Genomic DNA, 21,687 nt, shown 5'->3' with positions numbered 1-21,687 from the left:
AATTAATTTGCAATTCTGTTAACTTGAATTAAAAAACCAAGGGCTCCTGAACCAACAGCTTTAAAAAGGGAACAGACAAGCACCTCATCCTACAGACAAGGCGAAGAGAAGACATTTTGCAAGAGGAATTGAGCATATATATACAAAGTCTTTTGTTGGCACTGAGAGAATGAGAAGTTTGCTGGTAGCAAAAGACTATGGGAATGGCTACCCATTCCATTCCACTTAAATGGTCTATCACCTTCTCCTTTCTCTTATCTCTTACCTTTCCTTTTACATCTCTTTCCTCCCTTCATGAGCCCTGTTGCCCCTTCCTTCCCCATTCCCAGTTCTGACCCTTCTTGTCATGCCTGCACTGCACCCTATTCCACTCTACACTCACTCTCAGGGCCTGTGGTCCTACTCCATCTCTTTGGGTTGCTGCCTCCCACAGCCCAGGTGATAACCAAGCGAAGTAGGTCACTGGAAGATGCCAGCTACTAGATTCCTCAGCAGCCCATTCTGCATTTCAGATACAACAAACTGCAGCAGGCAATGATGTGACTGTGATGTTTGCTGTGGCTGCAGTGGTGGGACATGGTCCCACACATCTGCTGAGCCTCCCCAAAGTGACATGTGTCACAGCCCCTCCAGTTCTGAGTGAAATAACACTGATTTACATTAGCACACATTAGTGTAAACCTTGCCTTGTTTTCTTTTGAACACTTGACTGATTCTAAAGAAAAGTAGGTATCTTCAACTTACAGTGACACAAAGAGTGATGAGCCTACTTATTTCCTAATCTTAACATAATAGACAAAAACCAGCTCTACTTTGGGGGTGAGAAGAAAGGTGCAACATGAGAACTGACAATCTTCTTGGGAGGGGAGAAGATGGCCTCCAACATTTCACAGGCAGCGGGTATTTCGTCCCTTCACCTCCCCAAACATTAAACAAAACAAACTTTAAGACATTTTTAAGACACAGGTATATTAGAAGTTAGTGTGCAAAAAGAGCCAATCGTGAGAAATGCAGCTTATGGCAAATGCAATATTGCTTCTCCAAAGTGTAACCTGTGACAAGCAGAAAAGTATGCTATTGATTATGCAATTTGGAAAAGAAAACTACATGTATTCTTGAGTATCTTTACTGTAATCATTCATGGAGAACCTATGAGAAAAAAAGTAGCTATGACCCAGACAACCTGGACCACATATGTCTATACTTTGCTGAATCAGGTCCCAGAAACCTAAGTCTTTTGTTTTCCCTATCAATAACAACAAAATAATTACAAATCATACAATACAGTATCAAACTCTATATGCTATTCCAAAACTACAGTCAATTAAGTAGAAACAAACTGTATCATCAGAAGGACAAATGAGAGAGGCTAGGGATCACTATCAAAGGACTTCTGTTTTCTTTTGTTTATTAAATAGCAACTGTATTATTTACTGCAGCTTTGCAAGCTAGTGAGCAGCTGGGTGTGACACATTTCCATGCTCTGTAACCCCTCCTTATGCTTCGTTAGACTCCTTATCAGGACCAGAAGAAAAGAAATCTCTCTGTTATGCTTTTCCTGTGGCAAAGGAAAAGACAAGATGATGACTTTCCAGCTCATTTCACTTGTACAACGTTCTCATCAATCACCATGGGGTAGGTCTTTGTTATTTTCACTGAAGGACTGTTCTTAGTTTTCTGTCACAATAAAGCGTGACTTCACTAATTAGCAAATCAAGGTTACCTCTACCACATTTGCAAAAGAACAAAATGCAAACCTAAGGCTAAAGCTACTTCAGTAATATTTTCCAAGGCCCCAGCTTCACAGAGATAGGCTAAGTCAAGCTAGGTCTAAATTTGTTTAATTGAAAAAGAGGTTAGTCTGAAATACTCAAGAGTAGATGATGTAAGGAAGCTAAACTAACCATTCCATCAAGAACCAGAAGTTTTCTGCTTGTTTTGTGACTTTCTGCTCCAGAAACCAAGCAAAGAAACTGTGGTTCGTTTTCATATTAAACTCTCTGCAAAGCATGCATCTCTCTTGCAGTTTTGGTTCACTATAGCCCAAGCAGCTTGGCCTCTATTCTCCTGTTCCTGTGTCTTCAATAAGCACTTTAGACATCAGCACGAATTACATGAGCAAACAAAAAGCAAGAAAAAGCGGTATCTTCTAATCAAGGCAAAAACATAATACAAAATGCTTTGTAACATGGTCTCTCCTCTAACTTAATGTTTTTATATGTATTTTCCCTTTTGATCTGTGTTGTTTCTCACTGAATGACAGCTATACACAACATACTACTGCAATAACAAGCATATGGTTCAGAGATCACTGTTGACATTTTCAGAATTCAATTTAGGCATTTTTACTTACATACATGAAAGACATCTGTATACTCTTTCATTAACTGCATTTTACATTTGTAAAATTCTGTGTATTCTTTTGTAACCATTTGCATTAAAATGCCAACTCTGGGTTTGGATAGCAAGTATTTCCTTTGTAACACTAAGGGAGGAGTATGTTACTGTCAAAATTTCTCTCTAAAAAGTCCTTGCTAAAATATTTACTCTGCTTGTCAGAACAGGAATATCTGATGTTAACTGCAAATGAAAGAATATTTTAGAATGAATCATAAACTAAATGTTAAAAAAAGGTAACATGCTGCCATTCCAGTGCTCCTTCCCAGTTGTAAAACTAAATTAAAAACAACCCTGCATTTCCATCCACAGAATCTTGTAACATTTTAGAGTGTTCTGAAAGTCCCTAATTGTAGTTATGCAACAGAACTATCACATTCTAAAACAAAGGACAAATATCCAGCAGCTGAGTTTATTGGCTTGGAAATTAAACACTCTTAAGAGATGGTTAATGTGTCTTCTTGCTTATTTTTGGTATTTTAAAGTTACAGTGCAATGCTTCCTATTGCATAGACAAAAAAAAGTGGGACATCTTAGAATAATTAGAATTTTTATGGCGTTGTTTGTAAAGTAACATATTTAGCAACAGTGAAAACTGTTGAGCAGTAACTTCATTCGCAATTAAGCCACTAATTTCAAAGGGCCCTTTAAGGTATAAGACACTGTTCAGCATTAATAAAGACAGAATGCAAGTGGCATTTATTGAGTTGGTCACAATGGCAAAATACAGCTTCTTCTTGGAAATGGGTATTCTCAAGGGTCATTATTTTCAAAGAAAGCAAATAGGATATTCTGTGGCCACAACAGCTATGATATTAATGAAAAACAGATATAAACAAAATAGTCCACCAAACCCTGTGATCACTGGAGCCCTTTGCCATTACTGAGTCAATTTACCATGCTGACCAGCTATGACAAGTTTTTGTGAATAGTCAGGAGTCTGGCTGCAAATGCACAGACACTGCTTACACATAAGTTTTGAGGGAGGACTACATCTTCTCTCTGACAAAGCATTTAAACACAAGCAAAACACATGTTTTATGACTAATCTGAGACTAAGGAAACAATTGTTTCAATTCTTCTTTGTTCTAAAGTTAGAATTCATCAGGTTAGTATCACAGGGTAACAACTGATTCTCCTCTGTTAGCTCCTCTAATTCAGTCTTTCAACCTCATTTTTAATACTGGAGCAATCTGCTGACATAAAATTAAGCAGAAGCTTAAAAGTTTTGCTGAAGCAGAGCCTCTGCTCCCTTTGGGGTTTTTCCTTTGGAATTGAAGTTGAACCAGAAGGTGCAACTATATATTCCAGCATGAGTTTAAATGTTTTATATGTACAGATGTAAGTGGTGTACTGTATAGCTGTAATGGTAACAGAGAAGCAAAAAGAATCTACAATAGTGATGTTTATGAGTCTTTGGATAGGGTTTCCAATCCAAAAACGAAGGACAGATTTGATCCAGGAGCTTGAACCTTTGTAATTTGCTCTTTCTTAATGGCAAACGATTCCATCTTTGCAGTAAAACAAATGAAAGACTGCTTGCCTGCTGCTGCTAACAGCATTGTCCCACACTCACTCCTAGAGGAACCCTAAGAATCCCACAGCTGCACCACAGAAGGATTTGACCCATAGTTGTGCTCTGGAGTAGCAACATTGGCAAGTGCTCCAAAACCATGTCTGATTTATTAAAACTACAAATAAATCAATCATTTAAATTTCTAAACATTTTCCCTTGCTGTTGCACCAAGAACAAACAACAAAGAGTATTTCTGTTATTTCACTCGTGTTTCCATTCTAAATTTTCTGTCTTCTGGCAGCTGTTTGCGAATTTACTAATAATGTGTGTCTTTGTTTGGACTTCTCAAAAAGGATATTCTCGAAATGGAAGCAAGCTCATTTTATTTCAGTTTGAAACCTGAGAAACCTGTAACATGAACCATACACTGATTACAGAGCACTGATACATAAAAGAAGCAGTTGTGTAAATGTGTGAAGTCGCTGTGGTGGGGAAACAGCAATGCAGTGGAAGAGCACTGCTTCACACCAATACTGCTGTTGTAGGATCTGATTATGATGACTCATGTGTAACAAGGTATTGTGTAAAGGCCAGTCAAAAAGGAGGACCTATTATGGTGGGCACCAAAGTCAAGGCTTTTCACAGAGCCTCTTCCATTAAAAGCTCACCAAAAAAATGGGCAAGACAGACCCCAGGTGGAGAAACAGTGTGACAGTTCCATGATGCTACACTTTTATGGGAGTAGAGTAAGGACAGCATAGGTGAAATGGAAAGAACAGTGATGGAGAGAAAAGTTCTAGAGGAAGGGAAAGAACAGAAGAATACTTTACTGCGTAAATACGAAGTGAAAGTGAGGGGAAAAAAGGTGAAAGAGAAAGATGGAAAGAGGAAAGGGAAAATAGGAATAGAACAGGCAGAGAACATGGAGTTGAAATCACTGAAAGCAGCTCTGAGTATCAAGAGGTTTTGGCTTCAGTTGCTCTAGCAGCTGAGTGTAGCTGGCTGATGCCCCTGGCTGGTGCTTCTCTGCAGTTTCCTGCCTGATGGCCTGAGGACAGGAAGCAGGGAGGAACCGTGTGTGCTCTGGTATCCACAGGGGCGGGTGGGACAGGGGCTCTCCATGTGTGTCTCATCTGACACACTGAGTAGGAGGGAGAGGCACAGCTTCAGCTGGGTCTCGTTTTATTCCTTCCCTATGAATGCAACAGCTCAGCTGTCTTGGGTGATGAGCTATAGGATGGACTCAGGGAATCAGCACATACATGTCTGTATATATACACACACACATACATATATATTCATACATACACACCCACATGCCCACATGTGTATGTGTGTGTACATGTATGTACAATGTGCCTTCATGTGTAGACACGTAAAGGCAATATACACCAGACCACTCTAGGCACAGCAGGGAGAGCTGGTGCTACCCCCTATGTATCTGTGTACTTTTTACTCTAAGCATCTGCATTGCCAGTTCTGGCCTTTTCTGGGCCACACCTATTTTGAGAAAATGAACTCTGGAGACAGAAGAGTGATGATAATAGTTTCCCTTTCTCTCACTCAAATAGCCGTATTTTTTTTTCTGCAAATGTGTTAGAGGACTTTTACAATATACGTTTATACATGTATGTGTGTTTATGTGCCTATGTATTCATAAATAATAGAAAAATTCTTAAAGCTGACTTTACATTCTACATATGAAAACATGTAATACAAAAAAATTCCATCTCTGCCCATTTGTATGGAATTTTGCTTTCTGGCGTAAGCTAAATACATCTGCTATGGAGGAAAAGAAACAAACAAAACATATCTTGATTAAATCAGTATGCTACTAAAGTAACACGCTTCAAATGAATTTTTACCGTGGGATACAATAACCTGCCTATTCACTGGCATAAAAACAGTGTACACAGCTAGTCCAAAATTATTAAATTTCTCTTGGGGTGGAATAGAGAAAACAGTTTTAAGGAAAAATTACTTATTTGATTACTGTATTATCTTTTATTAGCTATGAGTTGTCTGTGGCCAGCTTTTGAATTATTTTACACTACGGCTCTATAAGTGCTGTGAGTAAATATAGACACTTTGTAAACATTCTAGTTTAGAGAATCCAAGCAGCAGTAACTTGGGTTGACAGAGATGATAAATGTGTTCTGCCACAATGCTTCTTGTCCCAGATCAGCTGAGTTTGACCCTTAGAATCTGGAGTTCAATAAGAACAAGTATGTTGCTCAGATTTCCCAAGTATCTACCTTGTCACAATCTGTGCTATTGTCTACTTTTCCCATCTCTGTGTGCTTCTTTTGGTATGAAGTACAACTTTGTGGGTGTACTGCATAGGGGACTGATTTCCTTCCAGTGCAGAAACTACTATTAAAAAAGTGATTCTTATCTGTCCCCGCAAAAAGTCAAGAATGGCTCTTTGAACATCTCCTCTTTATCTCACATCTGCTGCAGACCAACCCTCAAATTATTTTTCTAAAGTAGCATATGGCTTTTAAGCAAATTTAGAACATGGGTAAATCCGAAGATTTCAGTCTGTTGTTCTGCGACTGCTTTATGTGCACCTTAAGTTGCACCAGCTTTCTCTTAATTGCTTTAAATGTGGCATCTTGTGTTTGATGAAGAGAAAGACTCTGGAAACATGAGTGACACTTCTGCTGATCACTGAGGCAGGATGTGCTTGCAGAGCAAGTTGCAACTGTGCACCACCACCATGAGACAAAGGAAAGCATCTCAAAAATACTTCCCACTTGGAGGAACTGCCACTGGTTGGATGCAGAACAGTACAGCACTGTCTCTGACACGCTGCCTGGCAGCTTAGCCTCACTTCTATACTTGCTTGAGCATTATTCCTACCACGTGCTCCCTTTCTTTCAGCGTCATCAAAGCATTCACATAGCAATTGGTACCACACCGATGTTCCAGTAGCAAAAAATCAGGGTCATTAACAATCTGAGAATCTCAAGGGAATGCAGAGCAGTAGGATCCATAAGGTTTTTTATGCATCACATCCATGCCCAGCTCTGCTGAACTAACAGAAATGAAACAAGCTGATAGCAACACTTCAGTTCTAGTGTTTGTAATACTGCAATTTTGCAATGACTTGATCATAAATCCGTTCTACCAAAGGCTCAATCTCCTTCCCTGCCCACAATTCAAAATCCCTTCAGTTTCTTAATTCCCTTTGACTTTCTGAATAAAGATGATTTCTGGCCCTCCATCTATTGAAAACAATAGCTTCCTTCTGACTTCAAAAAGGATGTGTCCCTTAGGGCCCTACTGGACTGCACTGCTGCCTTCAGAGTTTGGACTACAAAAGAAAAGTAGGTTGACATGTCTATTTACAGAGCCCTTGACAGACATCATTTCACAGTGACATTTCTAATTCAGTATCATTGTTTTGAAAGACTAAAATTATTATTTCAGGCAGGTTGCTTTCATGCATTATGCTACAGTGTTGCTCGACTGCTTTCCAAACTGGAACAACTGAAAAAATGTGAAGCGCTCCACTGATTTTAAATCACTCTAGTCAGGACAGAGTGATTTAAAATTATTGGAGTGCCTCACATTTTTATGAGCTCTCAGTTTGCAAGCAATGGAGGTCTGAGGAATCCCAGGCTACAGCATTGCAAAAAACAACTATACATTGTCATCAGATTGAAAAGGTTTGCATTTGAATTTGGAAACGGTAGAAATTTCAAGAATTTTACGCCACCATAATTAAAATCAGTGGCTGTACACTAACAGTAAAAAGGTCCAAGCTAAAGCAGTAACTGTGTGGGTATGTGGATATCAGACTATATTGCATAACATCCTTTACATCCTTTGAGCTGCAGTCAGTCCCTTTATTCACATAGTAACTCCTCCTAACCCCTTGGTCAGCTTGTACATTGCTACGTGCTACCAGCCAGAGGAGATGTGGTTGTGTCTCTCCATGCAGCATGGTATGGGGAGAAATTACTCCACCTACAACAGAGGGAACCACCACTCTGGATAACATCCATTTTTTAATGTTTAGTTCTTTCAGAGCTTGTACAGGACACTTGCTCTCTCTTCTGCTACCCTTTAATGCAGAAGTCCAACCCCTAACAGCAGGATAACAGAAAAAGAAAAAAAAAAAGATTTATCCCACATTGATATATCAATTCAGTCCTTTTGTTTTTCACTTATTTTGAGTGGCAACTCTAATTTATAACACAGATTCAGAAAAATATTTGTTGCAAAATAATCCACAAAAACTAAATCCTTAGCAGCTGTAAATAGGCACTATTTCACTGAATGGATTTACACTTTTTAGTATTAGTTGGGGATCTGATCCATTATTTGTACACTCCAAATTCCTCACTAAGTTTTGTTTCTTTCTTTACCATAAAAGTACTGACAGGAAAACGATAATAACAGCTCTTCTGTTAGTATCTTTCTTATTAATTCGAGCAGGTTCTTTTTTTTAACTTTTAACTTTGATGTTGTTAAATACAGCCACACTCTCAAGACTCTCAGTACTGGTGAAACTGTTTTCCTGGAACATCTTGATTTATTTTCAGAACTGCATGATTGTGTGACATCTGCTTCACATCTCATACGTGATCAACTGAGTAGGTACAACCATGGCATATGGCTGATGAGTCACCTCACAACAGTGAACACTGGTCTGCTTTCTGAGAAACAGCATCTTCACATTAATTTTTCTAAGAGTCTTGCAAAGATGTGACCAGTCTGCCTGGTTTGATAGCAGGTAATGTAAGTTAAGGACATGCACAGGGATGCAACAATAACATGTATTCTATGACTGGGACTAATATTTAAAAATTCAATTTATGGGCTACTATCTGATAAGCCCACAAAAGGGAATTAGCTTCACTGCTGCACTTTCTAAATTTCAGGCATCTAAATACCAAAATCTGCATACCTGAATCAGATAGGTATATAGGCTTTCTGTGCAAAGAAGTAAATATCCAAAAAATACCCATTCACAGAAGCATTCACTTGGGTGAGGAATCAGGACACAACAGAGAAAAGCATATACACTGAACCCTGCTCACTCTGTGATTCCACTGCCCTGTTCCAGGCCGGAGGGAATACCATGAAGATTCACGTATCACAGACCTGGGTAGAAGGACATTCCTGGATTTTGCAACATATTATGACAGATAACATATGCACCTGCTATACTGGAGACCTTTGTTCTGTTCCCTCCTGTTCTGACTGCCAGATTGAAACAGGCACAGCACACTTAGCACATGTAGCCTAAATTTTAAATTTCTGTAAGAAAACTACTGCAAGAAGCCACAAGTCTACTTATAATGACATTACCTCGCAAAGTTAACTTTGTTCATTACTAAAATTAAAGAACCTCAGTAACAGTTTGTTGTTCCCTCTCACTGTTACAGACTCTTTGGTCCAGCAGAACAAGATGACCAGAAGGAACTCCAAAAAACCATTTCATAACAACTTAATGTACAGCTTTATATACTAAGCCATCACACACAGAGATCAATTTAAAGCTAAATATTATTAAATACACTGCATTATCTTAAATCAATAAACATATCTTGGTTGCATATGCAAGATTTACACATTAAAAATGTACTTAGTGTTACAACAACCATATCCATATCAAAATTACTTGGGAGCAAAAAAACCCCATGCCAGTCTCACAAGCAAAAATGTGACCACGCAGGTTAAACACGCTCCAGACACAAAGGCTAGAACATCAAAATGCTTTAGTGGTCTGTTACCTATTTAAAAAAACCCTCATCTTTCTGTGGCAGACGTGTCATTCCCACTTCCACTGCCCTTACGTCAACTAACAAAAGTTCCTAATGAGCCAAGTCTCTTGGAGACTCAACTGCTAAGACCATTAATGTTACCAAAGACCTCTGCATGACTAACAGCTGTGTCCAAAGGAAACTGAACTCATACCTTCCATTTCCACATAAACTGCACCGAAGTTAAAGAGTATCCCATGAAGAAAAGAAGGGAGGAGACGATGGGGAGAGAGGAAAGAAGGAAGATGTTGTCATCGCTGATTCTGATTCATGCCATATGGAACATATATTAATCAGGTCTGACAGAGGAAGCCAGCAAGTGTGAGCGCGACTACAGTCCAGCAGCTACAAAGGCTTATTAAGTAGATTAAAGGCTGAATATAGCTCTCTTTCAAAAGTGAACACTATGTCTACAAGTACTTGGAGTAGCGTTCACCATCTCTAGCTCAAAGTAGACTCCATTAAATAATAGTGGAAGGGCTTCAGCAGGAAAAGATATAAAATTCCTCTGTCCAGAATAACCTAGAACCCAGAAGCCAGAGCCACAGAAATGGATGAGAGCATTCACACTCTTGGTGACAGAAAGGGGAAGACAGCACGTCTGTTCTACATCCTGGGTGAGTATTCCCACTACCAGGCAACATCACATAGGGAAACTACCTCTCTTCTACCATGTCATGGACACCTGTCTATATCTTTCTAAAACACCCTCTGGGGTGACTCCTACTGCAGCACATTACGCATTAGAAAGGCATTGGTGAGCAACATTAAGACAAAAGCTCTAGTTGTGTTTAAATGATCAATATGGTTAATTTCTCTGAACTGCTACAGTCTGATGATTGCCTGCAAAACATATAGAAGTTCTTAAAATGGTACTGGTGTCACTTATATTTCTTGACAACTGGTAACCAAAAACCCCAGCATGCCCCAAACCAGCAAAAGCTGAGCCTCCCTTTCCTAAATGTTATGTAATGATGGTAGTCAATTCACACAGAAAGGATCTTTTGGGGCTGATACTTCTCTCATAGTAATTTTATGTCATTGAAGTTCCACTAACAACTGTTGATTTTACACCATAGTGCCAAAGAGGTATATTAGATCCTTCAAGCTATCCAGAGCTTACTTGGCTCATTTGGCACTTCTGTGTTGCTGACACATGCAGAACTTTAACAGATGGTCTTACAATACTGGCAGTTGTTTTGTACTGTGCTGGCAGTGAGGGGAAATACTCTACACAAATTGTCTGCAATTCTGGAAAATAAATGAAGTACAAATCCATATTAACCTCAAAAGCCAAACTATAAAAAGTCAGATTAGTCATTTAACGATGTATGTGCTCTGGGTTAAATGCTCAGCTGCTACAAAATTGTAGTATTTCCCTGCAGCCAGGAGAAGTATGTTTTTTCTCAATTTCTACCAGGAATATCCATAAAGCTTGTATCATTAGAAAGGTATTGAAATATACTAAAAATAAGCCTTGAGACCCTTCCTCATGTGATCAGCCCTGACTATCAGCAAAAGTACCTCCAAAAACTGGGCGTTTTGACACAAACATGAAGCAACAGGGTGCAACTTAGGTTAACCGAATCTCTCTCTTTTCCTGTGCCAAACAGGATTCAAGAAAAAACACATCAGCTACTGTGAAAATGTTGAAATCAACAGTGATGACCAAGTAAACAGCAATTTTACATTTTTCCTCACCCATTTAAAAAGAGATTATGTACCACAAGCTGAATTTTACAGTTACTAATTTCACTAGTTGCAGTGGAACTTGCACTGTACATAAAAGACCAAAATTGCTTCTCTTTGTTTCTGTGTGGCTTTTCTATTTTATTGTGCCAAACTGTCAGATATAGCAACTGGGTTAACTAGTAAACCATGTATGCAGAATAGGGCTTTTTGAAAGTAAGCAGCACAACTATTTTCTTCATCAGTATATAATCTCCATGAAATGTATATTCAAACATGTATATGACAGTCTAATAGTGCAAATTTAGAACAGGATTTTTGGAAATCACAAATACTTTAGTACAGTGCTCATGTCTTGTATTTCCTTTAAATGAAACATAGATCAAAAGATACTTCAAACTGAGATTTCAGAGGCTTGCTCTTTCAGCTCGCATCAATTTCAATATATTTAGTTAGATAATACGCCAGTCACCTTGCATCTTATTTTCCCAAGGTTAGTTAAGCTGAAATACAGTTCACGTAAGTAGCTTCAAAGTCCTAGGAGGAAAACAGAACCTTAATAGCATTATCATAAAATAGTTCTACAATGTAACAGGTACAGTCCAGTCTTCTTCTGACTGCATCAAAGCTGTATCCATTTTCCAAAAATTTTATTTTATCCACTAAGGTTGGTTAAAAACATGGTTGCTGGAACTGTCTGATATTATACATATGTGACTTTGACAACAGTGAATAGATCTTTATCTGCTTTAGTTCTAATTTTATACTGAAAGATCAAACACCTCCTAAGTTTTAAGTTGTTTAAAAAACTATTAAAACAATTAAATTTCCAGTAGTTTTCACGTTTTCTTTTCCTCCCTGGAGACTTTTGCCAGACAAAGATGATACAACATACTTCCAGAAAGTACTTATACAAGTGAAAGATGATGCATCTCTGAAAGCATAAATGATTTCTCCTCATGGAAATAGAAAAATCAAAAGAAATGTTAAACAGACACAGTCGAAATGTAACAACATCAATCCCTCTGCTTCTCTTCCCAGGTATAAACGTTTTTGTCAAACACTTCAACCTATAATCCTCAACATGGCACTTTGCTGTGAAATTCCCAGAAAAGCAGAGGAGTTGGTATATGCATTTTATTAACAATAATGCAAGCACATCCTATCCTAGGTAGAGGTCCTCCCTTAAAGATGCAGAATATGAGATAACATGACAATAAAACTTCATGATTGTCCTCCCAGTTACTGAGAGCCTTCCCAGCTTCTAAAACAACTGGTCATGACTACCCCCACCCTTCAGCCCATCCTCTGCAGAGCACACCACAGGTACACAATGAACATTTCTTGCTCTTAGACTGTACAGAAATTCTGCTGGCAAGAAGGACATAAAACAAAAGCAGTCTCTTGGGGAAATGAAAGGCAAAGGAAAAGGGATAAGGAGCACAGGATTTATTTTATTCATTCTAACAATATCCAGCACTTCACCTTTAAGGGAAGGTTCAAGTAGTCTCCACCTAAACAATAACAGAATCATCTGCCTGCAGCTGGAAGCAAAGGTCATTCTTAACCATTTCACAGAATCACGGAATCATAGAACGGCATTATTGGAAGAGACCTTAAAAATCCTGCTGCCATGCACAGGGACACCTTTCACTAGACCAGGTAGCTCAGAGCTCCATCCAACCTGTCCTTGAACATTTCCAGGGGTGGGGCAGCCATGACTTCTCTGGGCAACCTGTTCCAGTGTCTCACCACCCTCACAGTAAAGAATTCTTTCCTAATATCTAATCTAAACATACTCTTTCAGTTTTAAACCACTCCCCCTTTTCCTGTCACTACATGCTCCTGCAAATAGTCTCTCTCCATTTTCTTGCAGGCTCCCTTCAGGTACTGGAAGGCTGCAATTAGGTCACCTCTAAGCCTTCTCTTTTCCAGGCTGAACAATCTCAATTCTCTAAGCCTTTCCTCGTAAGATAAGTGCTCCATCCCTCTAAACAACTTAGTGACCCTGCTCTGGACTTGCTCCAACTGGTTCATGTCCTTCCTGTGCTTGAATGCTACATTTGGTGTAACAGTAGAGATTCAGTCAATTTAGAACTCTGGAAGAGGAATAAAACCACATGTGCAGCATTTCCAGAAAGAAATGATATCTGTTACTTTGTGATGCAGTTCATGTCCCAAGCTGGGCACTACTCAATTTTGATGTAACAAAATACTATGGAATCAAAATGCAGTCTGTCTCTCTTATTTATCTCCAAAATATTATCTTCTAAAATCTTTCTCCTTAAATACCTTTATAGTTTCAGTAGGCACTCCAGGCTCTGGAACTTTATCCAAGTAAGTAGTCAAGTCTTGATCCACATGTTCAAACACTAACGTTAACTTGGTCTCTCTGTCTGTTCGTGACACGGTGCACACATCAAACAATCTGAGAGGAGGAAAAGAAGAGAAGAGGTAAGTATACAGCAACCAGTACAGACATACCTTTCATCTCAAGCATGTCTATTTAAATTTCTTCCAGTATATAGAATGGAAAAGAGCCTTCCAAAGGTAGACCAATCTTTGAGCTCTTGATTCATCAGATAACAGTTGATATAACAAAATTACCATCTCAGTCTTCCACTTGTGAATTCTGAAATAGGATTAATTATTAAGAACTCATCAGCTGTTGAATGTAGAATAATTACACAAAAAGAATGTATTTTTTGACACAGCAACTAGAGTTAATACAGAAAATTCCTTGATATTTATCCACATTCTAGGCTCCAGTACCTACAGTCATTAAAAAAAAAAAAGCAGGAAATATTTTTGAGAAAAAATACAGAGTGTTTGCATGCACCTTCAGTTTCTTTCCACGTAATTCCCACGTATACCATTATACAGCTTTATAATTAAATCTCCTTCAGCATGAACAGAATTTTTTTGCTGATCCCTCTTGCAAATTCCTCAATGCAAGGAATACATTCAGAGTCAGTATACAGTTTGGAAAAAAGCTTTGTGCACAAGATGTCATTACTTCTTTCACCACTTTTGGTCATTCTTTTACTGAAGCTTCTTTATCATTTCACCTTGTTGCACAATATCAAAATAATTTACAAAGCTCTTCATAACACCACATTCCTATCTGATTACTCTATTTTCCATTGTTTTCTCTTTTTAAGTAGGATTTCTCTCATCTTCTCCATCTACCATGCCAGCTTTAACCACTGTTTTATCTTTTTCAAAAACATCTGCCCATCATTCTATGCTTCACACCTATATTCATACCAGTGACTTTCACTATCCTTCCTCAAGTCCCACTTCTACAAAATCCTAAGAGGAAACCATCTAAACAGCCGGAAGGACATTTCTTCCCTGCTCACACACTTTAAACTCATGTGCTTATTCATTTAATTTTATATTCTAAGATCAGATTGCATTTCTCTCTGAGGTGAGGCAGTAAAATGAATCACTACTTCTACTAGGTGACAGCAGATTTAAAAAATGAATGGAGTTACTGAGAAAAAGGTCTAGACAATTAAACTGAAGAGTCTCTCATTGATAACAGACCAAACTAGAGTTGATACTACGGCTTATTTTTTCCAACATCATACCAGTGATGCTGTCACATTACTTTTATCTTTCACCCTGTTCCTTAGAATTACTTTATTAGAATTAAGAAGTGCAGGATTTCTGGTAATGTTATCAAGTAATATTTTTGTTGTTTGTTGAAGGACTAAAGGCTTTATATGCAGGATCTGAACACAACTGATCACACACAAAGCCTTGGGGGTCCCTGCTTTTCCCAGAGGACATCTGACAAAACAGACAATCTGGAAACGTACACTTGAGATCTTGTACTGAGATTTTGCTTCTTACCTTAAATCTCAATATATTTCACAATATATTCAACACTAAAATAGGCATAACCACCTGGGAAGAATGTAATTCAGGCTCAAGAGAGCAGTATTTTTAACTTGACATTACCATGGTAGGGCTGTGCTCCCACTTTGACAGCATTTCCTAAATAATCTTTGGTCAGAAACTGAAAAATTGCTTATTATCCACCATCTTTTGAAAATGTATGCATGCACATTCATTTTAGGTTAAGGAAGCTTTTCAGCAAGTAATAAATTGGGAACCAGAGTTCCAGAACATGGAGAGACTGTCACCCTACCTCTACTAGAAGACTAATCTGTACTTAATCTGTAATCATAATACGAACAAACAAACATTAATTATTATGGTAACATAGTGACTGTAAGAGAAAATATGTTGGCATATTTCTCATCATGATGGATACCGTTCTTTGAGACTCCCTCAATGGGGTGTACACGTCCTGTACACAGTACATAAGCTTTGTGAAAAGTCACATACTTTCCTGAAAAGTGAAATTTGCTGGTATTTGGCTGGAGGTTAATAATCTGCAATATATTTATATAAATCAACATGGAATGTAGCCGGACTGCCTATAACCCCAACACATGCAAATAGAGAGGAGCCAGACAGGTCTGAACATCTGAACATAAACACTGGAAAATATTTCCAACTGTATGATTCCTTTGTGTTGACCTACATTTACCTAAAAATGTTCTAGAACACCCCTTTTGCCAGGTATTTAACACACTGGCAAAAATATTTTTTCAACTATAGCAGAGTTATAATTCAAGGAAAAAAGGAAAAAAGATTTCACTGTATTAAACACAGAAGCAACATATAACTTCCAACTCATCATGGAGGAAAATGTTGATTCCCTGTTAATTCTTCTGTATGTGGGTTATTTTGATTCTGGCATTTTCTGGCACAGCAAAATAAGGAACTCAGAGAAGCACAATTCTGGTTACCTTTTACTGAGTAGTAATATTATCACTGAGTAACACCATTATCTTTCCTTTATATATACTCTTTATGTGAAACTCTAAATGCTTTACTGTTAATCATAAAAGCTCCAGATTCTGCACTGAGCTGGGTAGAAGCACTTTGTGTTTACTCACACAAAATAGACCTGCTACCTTAAAAAGATAATAATTTAAATATAGGTTATATGAATCCATGACATTACAGAATGACAACATCTGGCATCACTCCTGCTAATCATTCCTGAAATAGACTGAGACAGACACAGCCTCTATATTTAGTAGTTTCCATAGGGATAAAACTACTTTTTATAAATTATACTCTTTTACATTCACTTTGAGAATATCACCCATAAAGCTGTCTTCTTTAATTAGGAACATCTCTGCTGCCTACATTGCACATCTCTGAAGCCATTTCCTCATGATTTTCTGTATGTGACAGGTTGACATTGCATGTGATTGCCTCTCTGGAATAGGCAACAGCAAAAGGCCTTTTATTTAAAGAGTTACTATGTGGACACTGTCCTAAGTGAAGTAAACGTACCTCAATTAATACAGGATTTCCATACTGAATACTTTGTAAACACAAGCCCTGCCCTTCCATTGTACTTCCAAAAGAAATGTTTGAATTATTTGATTAAATAAGATCCGCTATGGGAAATCCTGCAAGTATCTAATAAGATGTTTGGCTGGGAGTCATACACCGCCCAACGTGTCGATCTGAACTGGAACACTGTTGAAGAGACACTAACAGAGAACCTGTGTTTTAATGCAGACATTTTTTCAAATTAATTGTTCTGAAGTAGATGCTCATCAGCTACAAATCTGTGTCTCTGTTTTATGTGTTCAGTGCCTAGTGGATCTTTCTATAATCTAAAAGAATACCTGCCTTCCTACAAAAATACTTTTGGCATTTTTTGCATGCAGAAAACCAGATGATGCACCTTGAAGTCTCCATAGCTTCTTACAGCATCAAATCTGACAAATGCAACCTCAGTTCACCTTCATTTTCCAATACGAATACCTAATGCTTTTATAAGAAAGACAGTTATTACTTTGAAAACTATTGCATCTACTGACTGGTAGATGGTAACTGATCCCAGAAAGTCCCTAAATGTTACTACATTTGCTTTTGAGATGCTCTGAGAATTGCTGTGAAGCTTCCCGTTCTCAAGTGGCACACACATTTTTTTCCTGAGCAAACTGAGGTAACAGTGACGGAGATCAGGTCAGTCATACCAAAAGACAGACCTGACTGCAAGACCGGAAAAAACTGTAGGACATAATTTCTCTTGGCCATCGTCAAACAATGAGTAGACTGTTTGATATGAGTAGGTACTTATGGAAAATTAACTGGATCATAGCCAAAAGGAAGACCAAAATTAAATATTTGCTGCTGACACTTAGTGTTATTTTTGCTGCAGTAGGACTAATCCAACATGAACACGTATGTATCCTTGTACGGTCACTCACAGGAGTGAAAAAAAACAGTCCTTGGCCCCTAAAGATTTACTTTAATTTTCTTTAGAACAGTGTCTTCCTAGAAAGAGTTACTTCCTAGCTTATGCGTAACGGAGGAAGAGAATTGGGAGCCTTTGATTTATGTGTAGAAGAAATGCTTTAGAAGACTGTGGTTAGGTAAACAGTGGCAAAATAATATGCTCCAGTTTTAAGATTTTACAAATCTGAGCAAAAATACAGATGAAAAGAGTTTGGTGGCCTCAGCCTAACCCTGAAAGGTATTTATCTACATGACAGAAAACCAGCACAGAACTTGTGTACTGACAGTGTTTATGTTAACACCACAAGATTGGGATACCAAGATTATCACAGGCCATGACTGAGGTTTATTGACAAATATGGGGAGGAGGACCAGAACAACTTTTGTGTTTACTGCCTTTGGCTCAGGTTAATCTTGGAAGTTCGTAAGTTTTAAGGGCACAGAAAATTTCTGCCTCTCATACCTAGAAGTATTGAAGAACGACAGTCGGTCGTCCTCTTAGTCCAAATTTCAGCAGCAGCCTCAGACTCTTGTGTTCTCAGGAAGTCACTCAGCAGCAAGCCCTTTGTTCATCCCAACTTTATAAATTACGTACTCTTTGAAAGAAACCAGTTTTACCCTTACTTCTAATATTAGCTATCTTTTCCTTTCTTACTTTTGATGCAAAAAAAGACTGCTGACAGAAATCAGTCTCTACTTGGAATCACAAATACCCAATGGATTGTAACAAAGTGGTCATCTTTCAGATGAAGAAGACAACAGCTGGGCAACTGGAGTGGAACATGTGGATAAGGAGAACCAAGTCCCACAGAGCAAAACAGGAAATAGAGCTTCCCACTCTGAAACACATGACAGAGGTCTTTCCCTTTGTTCAGGACATACTGCTTTGTCTCATTTTAATCAGCAATCACCTACTTCTGCCTCTGAAAGCTGGTATTTCAGATGTAGAGTTTTCTTGCTCAAAGGAGCTTTAGTAGAACACTTTCAGATGGAAAAAAAGCACAAATGCAGATGAACAGGCCACTAAATTCTAAGTATCTCATATTCAAATTGCATTTTTCCTGGTATAACATTTGTAAAGCCACACAGTAATCAAGACCTAAGTTCCATTTTCAGAAGCAAATGGGGTCTTTAAGAGCTTCCCAACATGCTTGTCACTCCAGCTGCAGCCTCCCCAATGAGTATCAGTGCTTAAGATATGCCTCCACAGCAGGCTGCAACATAAGACAGACTTTGACTGTTGCCAATAGAACCACCTCGGCACAGGAAACATACAGCGTGAGGGCACAGCACTGCCTCCAGCACCAGTCAGCTCCATCCAGCAACAGTCAGGTGCCCAGAGCCGAACTCGATTAAATAAAATAGGCTTGGGTATGTCTACAGTGTTCATGGCAACTTTAAGTCTTAAATCCTTATTCTCTACTTTCTATTGGGTTCTTGGAGTTAGTGAACATTTCTCCTGCTTTGCCACCCTTCCAGGAAAGAGTAGCAGGTTCACCTTTTGTCTCCAGGAGAAATCTGAAATCTCTTTCAGGCAAACAGCAGTAAAGGGAGAACTTAACATCAGATAAAATCAATCAATTTATCTTGGACAGGGAGATGTTATGTAGATAGATGTTTTCAACTCTCAAGTCACTCAGTCATTATCTCCTGTGCGCAGAGCAGAATTAGCTACCACAGAGAAGCAACTGTATAATGAAAGCAAGGCAGCAGAAAGTCCTGTTCTGGAGACCTACTCCAGCAGAGCCCAGCCAATACTGCTGCTTATAGCCCACTCACCAGTGAGGTTTAAGGAAGGAAGGGGGACATTAGGATGACAAGGCAATCGTTCATCTGCAAGCTGAGCTCTGTGCTGTAATTTTTTCCAGTCTCTCTCCCTTTCTGACTTGGAAAAATTATTTAAAATGCTGAGCTGTATAAAAGAGGTTTTTGTTCTTTAAGTGTGCGTGAGGAAGACAGACAGACAAAGTGACAGAGAGAAACAGATGCTCTTGAAAGCGAAGTAAATAGCACTGGCTAAAGTCCTATAGAGTGGGCTGACTGGGCAAGCGTTCAACGCTCAGTCCCGACTGCAGCCCTGACCTGCGACACCCCTGCTCTCCTGCGCTGGGCCCCACTCAAGCAATGACGAGCTCTGGTGCCAGACTGAATGGTTTTGTGATGCAGACAAATGTCTGCTCCAATGAAACCACCAAAACTAGTTTTCATTTTCAACAGAAACCAAGATTTGTGCCCAAAAGATGAAAAGGCCAAGTAAGTTTGCTCAGTGTGCCACTCAAGCCACTAAAAGATTAAGTTGTTAAAAGAGTTTTACTTCAAGGAAAAATAGGCCTGACAAGATATTCTCTGCACCTTTCTTTGTTTAAAGCAGCATGCTGTCTACTTTAGCTCTCACACTGCCATTTCTCTTTCACCTTCTTTGCAAAGGGAGATTATCTTTAATAGACAAGGACCAGAAAAGGATCTAGTAAGACTCCGTAATTCAAACTATATCCTGCCTTGCAGAACTTCACTTCAGGACTTATCCTATAGTTCACCAGTGTTTAAAATGCTTAACTCCTCACCAGTCCATGAATAATTGCACTGCAGTTGATTTTATCCAAACTGGCCACATACTGAGCCCTTGACATTACCGAGGGAAAATACCAGCTGGGTGGTGCCTAAACACACGCCTGTGTGCTGCTGTACCAAGGAGTCTGTCCGAGGACAGGCGAGGGACAGGCCAAGTTACCCCTGAATCAGAAAAATAACATGGCCTGTTATGAAGACAGTCGTTGACAGATTGCTTAGGATCAGCAATAGCTGTCTGACCTATTCATAGTGCTCTCATGTGATCCTTCAACAAGCAAATCTACACTGCCTTTCAAAGTCATGTACACTGCCGCTATACAGTGCTGTGAACTTCCAGTAAGCTTCTGTAAGCTTCCAGTTCAGAGAACAAATTAGAGATGCTCCCATTCATTGGCACTGTGTTTGCATCTGTTGTTAAGTTTTTTAGATTTTCTTCGTAATACCTTCCTCAGGGAACACCTGCATTCCTTTTTAGATTCCCTAATTTCCTCAACATGTAACTGAAACTTATGCCTGAATATTGATTTTGTTTAATTCAAATGAAAGGAGCCCAGAAGTTATTCTGGACTCACAGCTGTACACGATGCAAGATGAGATGCAACAAAATCCAGTCTTTACTGTAGCTCACAGACAAACTGCTTGTTACAGACTCCCCATTTCAGTTTACATTTGGAATTCATGCTTGTGCCAGACCTACGGGACCTAAATCTAAGCTGATCATCTCTCTTCTAGTTTTAAATAAAAACAACTCAATCTAAGCTGATCATCTCTCTTCTAGTTTTAAATAAAAACAACTCATCTTCAGAAGATTTTACAATAGTATAAGTTATCATTCATTCTTCAGTGGCTTAATAATGTAATCTATCTACACATGAGATTTGTGATGCCAACACATCAAAAATAACAAAGGAAATAATAACCCTTCACTCCACATAAAAAGTATTCACTGCAAAAAATCCAATGTGCTGTTTGATACTCTGTACAATCTCATATAGTTTTTTAAACCTTTGCAGTATCACAGCAGTTCCTGAGGTGTTTAATTCAGCTTTTTTAAGGTTATAAGTAATTCCAATGCAGATTAGAGTACAAACTCTTGCTTTTTATAGATTCATGGGGGAACCGAAGAATAAAGAAGCAGCTACTGCAGAAGGTGACAGAAGAGGTCCTCTGTTTTGATGCTTATCATCAGTCCAGGGGCTGCTGTTTCTGAAAGACCTCCAGGTTACTCTACAGCCACAATTATTCTGGACGATGGTGGCTGCACTGAAAACTCATGTGCTGTTTGGGTGCTAATTAACCACCCAGCATAGGCTAAGACCTCGGGAATACAAGTAACCTGAACAGAAGCAGCCTGACAGAGTCCTTCCGAAACAGTTGTCAGACAATGAAAAAGCAAAGTAAGGG

At 38.7% G+C, this 21,687-nt stretch overlaps 1 protein-coding gene across 6 annotated transcripts in view; it reads right to left on the bottom strand.

Moving 5' to 3' along the window:
- CDK6 (cyclin dependent kinase 6) overlaps positions 1-21,687 on the bottom strand; it is a 139,425-nt gene that overhangs the window by 93,929 nt on the left and 23,809 nt on the right. For all 6 annotated transcript variants that reach the window (XR_005601625.1, XM_039550162.1, XM_039550161.1 and 3 more), the window contains exon 3: positions 13,669-13,804. Coding sequence is in view for 5 of the 6 variants with exons in the window: in XM_039550162.1 (XP_039406096.1) it covers positions 13,669-13,804 (136 nt within the window). In the remaining variant the exon portion in view is untranslated. The remainder of the gene's footprint in view (positions 1-13,668; positions 13,805-21,687) is intronic.

The sequence above is a fragment of the Corvus cornix genome, chromosome 2 (assembly GCF_000738735.6).
Source record: "Corvus cornix cornix isolate S_Up_H32 chromosome 2, ASM73873v5, whole genome shotgun sequence".
In the NCBI taxonomy this organism is placed as follows: domain Eukaryota; kingdom Metazoa; phylum Chordata; class Aves; order Passeriformes; family Corvidae; genus Corvus; species Corvus cornix.
Note: the sequence above shows the minus strand (reverse complement) of the source record. Positions and strands in the feature narration are given on the sequence as shown.